Source organism: Antrostomus carolinensis, unplaced genomic scaffold (assembly GCF_000700745.2).
Source record: "Antrostomus carolinensis isolate BGI_N321 unplaced genomic scaffold, ASM70074v2 scaffold33830, whole genome shotgun sequence".
NCBI lineage: Eukaryota > Metazoa > Chordata > Aves > Caprimulgiformes > Caprimulgidae > Antrostomus > Antrostomus carolinensis.
Window position 1 is genome coordinate 28,044 of NW_010287267.1, and position 7,896 is coordinate 35,939.

The window sequence follows — 7,896 nt, forward strand, 5'->3', positions numbered from 1 at the left end:
AAAGAGGAAGCAAGGCAGGAAGGACAGCCTGCCTGGGGCTAAGCAAGAGCTCGTTACAGAACTGGTGCTACACAGCAGCCACAAAAATGCAATAGTCAGGAGTGATAGGGACAGCAAAGCCTCTGCGTTACACTCTGAGAATCTCTGGGTTGATGATAAGTGCTGCCCACTGACAATCACTAACTTCCCCACAGCAACCACAGCTGCTTGTTCTGCAAAGAAACAGAAGAGTAGAGTAACTGAGCAGCCTGAAAGAGCAAGTGCTTTTGTCCCACGTGAAAAACACCAGATCGTGTGCTCTGTCTGTGCCACATCTCTCCTGGACCTGCACTCACACTGCTGTCTGCCTCACTCTCCACTCTCCTGAGCATGGTCCACAGCTACGCTCTCATGGCTGACACTGCTCCACGAGGAAAGTTACCAGTTTGCCTCTTTTGCATTAAGTTTGCCAAGAAAACATCAAAACTGAGCCTCAGCCTTCCATCCTGGACAACAGTCACCAACAAGAGCCATCAGAGTAGGGAGAGAAGGACCAGCTCCACCTTCCCTCACCACTGAGGCCCACAGGTGAACAGGCTTATGCTGACCACCCTGCTCCTGCCAAACATTTTGTCACCAGTATGGAACCATCAAAACCAGGGCTGCAGAAAGGAGGACAGACAAACACTGTGGCACTGCTGCAACCTATAGTCCCACCTGTACGTTAGGGCAGAGCCTCAGCATCAGCTGGACTGCGCCTGTCCTGGAGCAGGAGGAGATCGAGACAATCAGCAATGAGAGGTTCTTCTCACCACCCAGCATCTACCAGCAACTGAGGTGAGAGGGAAGGTCTGTGAGCTACCATGTAACACCTCAGACTTAAGGAAGTGGCAGAATTCCTTCCCAAAAGTCAGGATGAAACCACACTCTGAACTTTTCCACTAGTGAAAAATGTACACACAACCTGGGAAGTGCATCAGGCAAGGTACTGGGAGAGAAGTTACTGGTAGTTCCTAATAGAGAAGGAAGGAGCAGCAAATTTTTCTATGGGGAGCAGATAAATTGGTGGTTTCTCATGAAATTTTGAGGTTCCAGCCTCATGAACCAGGGCCCAGCTGAGCACAGAGCACTTTTTCAGGCAGGCTTGGGAATCCACAGGCCTGTGCTGCCACTCAGCTTCCACTGATCCTTCATGGGACAAAGGCTGGTGATGAGAGCAGCAGGGAATAACGCTCTCCTGTTACCAAAGGGAGGTACCTGGATCGTGATGGTTCCCTTTCCACTGTCTGTCTGCAGATGGATCTCCATCTCTGGCAATGCCTTCCCTTCTGCCATCAGCCGGTGACGCAGCTTCTCCAGTGCGTCGCTGCCATTGGAGATCAGCTCCCGGATAAAGACCTGGGGACGAGACACAACCTGACACTGCAGCCCGGCCTCGTCCCCTGCACGGGACTCCCACAGACCTGGGAGCTCACTGCCTACTCACAAACTAATTCCCAGCTCATTAGAAAAGGAACTGTGTTTCCCCATTATCTGCCACGAGAACAGTTTGTCTGACCTCAATATTAAAGGGCAGAGGCTCTGAGCTCACAGAGTCACCTGGTCATACCTACAAACTGGTTTGGAAACACATTTTCAAGGTGTCTTAAGAAAACATCATTCAAAAAAGCACGGCATGTGAACAGCACAGGACTTGCTGGGAAACTGAGCAGGTATTGTCCCAGCTCAGCTGTTTTGGATGTACCCCTTGACAGAGAGAGGGCTTTGCCAACAGAAAATCTAGTGGGTGCCTCACCTCCTTCTCCGAGTACAAGGAACGGGCAACAATGTCCAGCAGCTTCTTGGTTTCAGCCTGAAACTCATGTTTAGAGGCTGCACCTAGAAAAAAATCACAGACACACCTTTAAGGCACTTCACCAGGGTCCTCTTGGGAAGGAAGACAAAACTGCAGTCCTACCATGTGCCTCAGCTTCCCAGGAGTGAAAGCCTGAAGCAGGATGGGTCACAGGTAGCTGTGGCCTCCACCAAGATGACAACAAAGGTGTTGTTTGCACACCCTATGAGGCAGCACGCTCTGCCAAGCAGACACTCGGGCTCTGCGCCTCCAGTCCTGGCACACACACCTCAAGGCAGTCCCAGTCTGTGGTACCAGCACGCTGGTCACCATGATCTGCTGAATCAAACCTTACCTTCACTCCTCAACCATGTCTGGGCTGCAGAGCAATCAGTAAATGAGAAGTGAAAGGTGCTTCCACTTCCTCCTAAAGTGTGACTCCACGCAATCCCCAACCGCTCCCTGAAGCATCTCCCGTGCTTTACAGCCCACATTTCATACTCCTCCTTGACTTGATTTTCAAGCAAACCATCTGCACGTGCCCTGCTCCGAGAGCTTCTACAGCCAGGGAACATTTCTCATGCCCAAGCAACACTCAGAGCCTTGAGCAGAAGAAGGCAGATTCTCCAAGGTCTCTGTGGAGCAGGCGAGGGAGGACACACGTACAGCCACCTATGCAGGTAGGTACCTGTGCCCAGAAAGAGAATTTTCCTCAGAAAGAATAACACCACAACACATCTCAGCTGAGAGACCATCCTTGGCCTTTCAAAAATAGCATTTCTCCTGCGAGAGGCATTACAGAACTGAAGCAACATGGGGAAACCAAGAGTCACACCCCACCTCTGCCACGCCTTGCTGGCGAGGACCGACATTCCCCGGTGACAGGGGAGAAGCCGGGGCGTGGACAGCAGCAGGAGCAGTGCACCAACCCCACTGGGAGCTTCACAGCCTGGCAGTCTCAAAAGTACCTGCCAGAAAAGCCACAGGAGCACGGAGTTAAGATGCTATTTCTGTGCTTGAATGACTCACGTGACTTTGCTTTAAAGCACCTCTCCCTGGAGATGTGCAAAGCAATTAATTCTAAACTAAAAGGTTGACACCACTCATTAGACCTCCATGATCCACAGCAATGACCTGGGCAGGCACAGCTTCCTTCTGGGACAAAAATTCCCTTTTTAGGCAAATTCTAGTGCCAGTGGAGCCTTTACATATATCCATCACCATCAACTGCCTGGCTAAGTCTAAAGATGCAACTTCTTCCTGCAGTCTTGATGGCCTCATTTCTCAGCAAAGGCCACTCTGATCTGCATGTTCCAGTTCTGGGGAGGGAATGGTGCAATAGACTCAAACTGCCAGCCAGGATGTGATGACCAAGACCTGCACCTCCTCCAGAGGCAGAAGCACTACTGCAGAGGGCTCAGCCTTGTAGTTGGGGCACAGTTACACCCAGACATTGACCTGGGTCTGCCTGCACCCCAAGAGTGCTCCCACACCGACGCTGGTGCCCACCTTTCACGTTCTCCGTGTTGCTGATGATGGTGTGCAGGGGCTCCTCCTCCTTGCTCTCTGCTGTCTGCGTGCTGTACATGTGGACAGCAGAAATGCTGCTGGCAGGAACGTTGTACCGGAGGCTCCCACGATGGAGTATTTGTCTTTGGAGACATGCTGCTCCTCTTGCTAAAAGACACAATTCAAGATATTTCAGGATAAATCACAAGTATCAGCAGCAACAAGAACACTCTTTACAGGTTCCACGTAAGCAATCCCACGGGGAGTTACACTGTCCAAGCAAGACTGAAGCTCCCTCACAACCAAACACCGTTTCCTTCCAGCGCCGCCTTCGCTGCCTAAGAAGGACAAGTTGCTGCTTTACACTGTATCTTCTGAATTAAATCCTAGCCAGAAGATGACAATTAGTAGCTTTCACAAATGACCTGGTGAGGAAGAGGCAGGCTGCAGCTTTCACTGCTGCTACCTGGCCAAGCTGAAGACCGTTGTCTTCACTGACATTTCAACTCCCACATTAGAATAAAAAACCCGGTGCAAGCGAGGCAGCCGGCGCTAACACCACCAGACAGGCCCCAGGCACCAGAATCTGTCCCTCCTGCCAGCTCCTTCACAAGCAGCTCACCCCTGTATCTGAGAAGGAACTCCAGCCAGCCCACTCTGGCCGCCATCAGCCGGCTGAGCAGTTACTTCATGGCAATAAATATTTGGCCCCTGAGGGTCTGAGCACAGGGGTTCCATCCCCACAAAGCCAGCTCCAGGGTGAGCAGCAAAGCCACTCGCCAACACAGCCACCAGCGGGAACACGAGACAAGTCAGGACATGGCAGGAGCCCTGATAGGGACTGGGGTTCCCAGTTCTCCTCCTTCCCCTGTGCCCAGGTGAACCCAACAATCTTCTTTCTGTCAGGGGATGAATCAAAGCCAAACCTGGCTGCAAAAAGACCATTTCCAGCACTACAGAGCCCTGTCCACAGCCAGCTACTTGGTGTGATTTCTGAATTGCAGCAAAAACAGCCTGTGCCAGAGTAAGAGCCCAGAGTGTGTGGACACAGTTGGACTCGATGATCTTAAAGGTCTTTTCCAACCTAAATGATTCCATGACTGTACGATCTGAACACGCAGCTGTGCTGGGAACAGGTGGTGAGTTGGTCTTCTCCAACCTTACAACAAACAAAAACCAAGGGGGCTGTGTTGGGAGGCAAAGGAGAGACCAGGATGGCCTGGGCAGAGCAGGGACAACCTGCAGAAGCACCAGAAGGGGCTGGGAGCAGTGACAAGCCCAGGGTTTCCTTACGACTCACTCTGTGCTTGCGAGGTGTTCCATCAGGCAAGGAAAGGAGACAAACCCTGCACCACAGGCCTGCAAGAGGCACATTTTCAAGGTGCCCTTTCTTTAGACAAATGGGTGCAAACCCACCCAAAGCCTGAACTGAGAACCACTGGCAAGGTGAGAGGCCCTGCAGAGAACCAGGGACCTCCCTGGAAACAGCTTCTTTGGCTGTCCATGGCCCTCCAGTCCCGCTGATGTGCTGGGAGAGCCCAGCTCCCTCCTCAACCTCCCTCCACCTTGTCACAGCCCGTGAGTGAAATCAGCTTCCCAGCCCTTTCATCAACGTCCCTCGTCATCCTCCAGCTCATCTGGGGAGGTCTCAGGCTCCCTTCACAAGCACTCTGCAAACCTCCTGCCCACCTTAGCAGGTACCACAGCCAGTCTGGTCATCGAGAACAGGTCTTGCTCCTCCAGACCATCAGGCTGGGCTCTCTCTCACTCCAGATCAGATAAGCACGAGCCTCTGAGCCTTAACAGGGGGTCCTGCACCTCATCCTCGAGGAGGCTGTTGGTCCTCATTCTTCCTCCTCCTCCTCACAGAAAGCTTTGAATCAAGACGCGCTTCTCCAGCCAGAAGCTTGAATGACTCCCCAGTCATTCTGCCCTTAAAGAAGAGAGCCCACAAATAGTTTTTAAGGCATCTGAACACTTCCCACACACATAACTGTGTGCTCTCTGCGTCACAGCCAGTTCTGCCGCATTATCACAGGACACGTTCTTTATTTTTCATTTGTTGGGCTCATCCGAGAAAGCAACAGAGAAACCAGCCCAGGGGACTGGAGTGGGAAGCAGCAGAGAACTCCCCGTGCGGCTGTCCCGCCTGTCCAGCTCCAGAGGAAGGGCCTGAGTCAGCCCAGGGTTTACAGGTTTTATTTATGTATTTACACAGGGTTTACATCTTTTATGCAAGATGGTGTAGGATGCTCTGAAAAACCTGCACTTGTACATACACACACACATCTCCCAACCAGCAGAAACAAAAGAGGGGATGTTGCTCCCTCCCTGACTCCAGGATCTAGAAGAGCAGCAGATCAGCAGCAGCTCCGTGCCAACCTTAAGTCACCTTCTACCATCAGATCTCCACGCAGCGAGGCCCCGGAGCCAGCACACGGGTCACTCCCCAGCCCAGAAACACCAGCTGACTCTAGAAAACTTATAATTTCTGATGTAGTCATGTTTTTTGTCTCCCTGCCTCTAAAGCACAATAATAAATCACCACCGATCCATTCTGAAATTATTTTTGGATTTGTGTGAAGCTTGGTCTGATCATCCTTAATTAACAGCCCGTCCTGTGCCAGGGAGAGACGAGGCTCGTTAAACACGAGCTGCAGCGTCCTCAGAGTGTTTGTCCCTCGCTGAGCCCCTGCCTGGCCAGCGGTGGAAAGGCTCCGGGCAATTCTGGATATAAACCCACAATTATCAGTGCACAAAAGCTATTGAGAAAGTGTCTGCTGAGTTAACGGGGTGAAGTAACACAGAACTGGCCCGAGGAACAAATTCCGAAGAGCAAGAGACGGGGAAGGAACGGCTCTTGCTGTGGTTGAGCGCTGCGATGTGTGGGGGCAAATCAAATCTTTGTATCACGTTAGTCAAACGCTGAGCTGATCACATCCCATCTGCATCACTGCCCCACCTGCACCGTTGAAGACAGCAGATACCCAGGTTACTCTCCAGCTTCCAGCTGAATCCTAAGTGACCCTGCAGGTCTGACCGCAGAGTGGCCCTGCACGAAGAACACACCACAGAAAAGAGAAGGACCCTCAGTCTCAGGGGCTCCTTTCAATCCAGTGATGCCCCAGTGATTCCCGAACCCAACCAACCCCCCAGGAAACACGCAGCCTCTTCTGGGAACGACGGCAGCGAGCACTTAGTGGCAGCTAGAGATTTAGGGTGGGCAGTCGAGCACAAAGCAGGAGGCAGCTCAAAACAAAGAGGAGAATTTAGGTCAGCAGAAATTACCGTAACAGCTCGGTCGCTGCGCAGTCACGCGCCTGAGGGTGCTCTCGCAAGGAAGAGCTCTGGCATTAAGATGCCTCCAGCTCAGATCTCATTAGAAGAAAGGCCTTTCTAGCTGGGCACCAAATCCCGTAGGGATCTAGGGAGAGGGGAGTCCCTCAGTGATCCGCTCACACCAACTCATCTCCCAAAAACCTCTGCACCAGCTCCAGCCTTGGGAGAGCCAAGAGAAAACGCTGCCAACCCCGCACGGCCGAAGGGAAGGGACAACTATCCCTGTAGTCGGGGATCTCCACCAGTGAAAGGACATCACCTCCTGCTCCTCCTTCGTCGTCTCCTCCCCACACAGCCTCTCCTCACTTTTTTCTCCGTGGAGGATGGGAATGGCAGGGTAGGGAATAAATCTCAGGCTCTGCTGGAGCACGTCTCACCCAAGGGAGGCACACGGCTTCTTCCTCCAGCACAGAGGCTAACAAGCCACCGCGGACTTCCGTGGTGGAAGAACTTGAGTCGCCCAGAAACACCAAAGTGGCACTTGATGGCACAATAAATCCAACAATCTGACCCCGAGAGCGACCCTGTTTGTCACATCATTTCCTCTGTCACGTTTTCTCTGCGTAACCCGCAGGGAAACCACAGACCACACTGACAACTTACAAACGTGTCGGTTAGGAGCCAGACGACTGATGAGGAAACACTGGGAGGGAGAAGATGCTCAGGAAGCTTCTCAGGCCTCGGTTCACGACAGCTCACAAGCACATTTCCAGACCTGTGCACTATGGCCTCGATAAGACAAATACATCCCATAATCAAGACCTCAGAGTTTGGGTTTTCTCAGCCCTCGATCTTGCCAGGTCTCTCAGGTGAAATCTCGAGCACAGCCCTGGGACACACAAACCCCTCTGGCTCATCTCTCCGGCTATCTGGCACCGAAAGGGCCAGGACCAGGGACGCTGCTGCCGCCGGCTCCCTCCCCGCTGCCCCGCGCTTCTGAACATGCTACGTGCTCTGTAGGAGCCAGAGGATGAACCTGGACGTGCTACAAACCCTGGGTGAGCCAGGAAATGAACTTAAACATGTTACATGACCTGAACATGCCACACGTCCTGTACGAGGCAGTGGATGAACCTGGACATGCTACGTAAGATACGTGAATCAGAAAATGAACTTGAACATCCTAGACATGCTCTGTGAGCCAGGAGATGATCCTGGACATGCTACACACCCTGTGTGAGCCAGGAATGGAGCCTGGACATGCTACATCATAGAATCCCAGACTGGTTTGGGTT

The 7,896-nt window shown here is 52.4% G+C and overlaps 1 protein-coding gene across 1 annotated transcript in view; it reads right to left on the bottom strand.

Annotated features, from left to right (window-relative positions):
• Positions 1–5,170, bottom strand: part of TRAP1 (TNF receptor associated protein 1) — a 24,202-nt gene extending 19,032 nt beyond the window's left edge. Inside the window, 4 exon segments of the mRNA XM_010162354.2 lie at positions 1,237–1,377; positions 1,775–1,857; positions 3,323–3,486; positions 4,956–5,170. Of these exon segments, the coding sequence (XP_010160656.2) occupies positions 1,237–1,377; positions 1,775–1,857; positions 3,323–3,486; positions 4,956–5,170 (603 nt within the window).
• Positions 5,171–7,896: the final 2,726 nt, after the last annotated feature.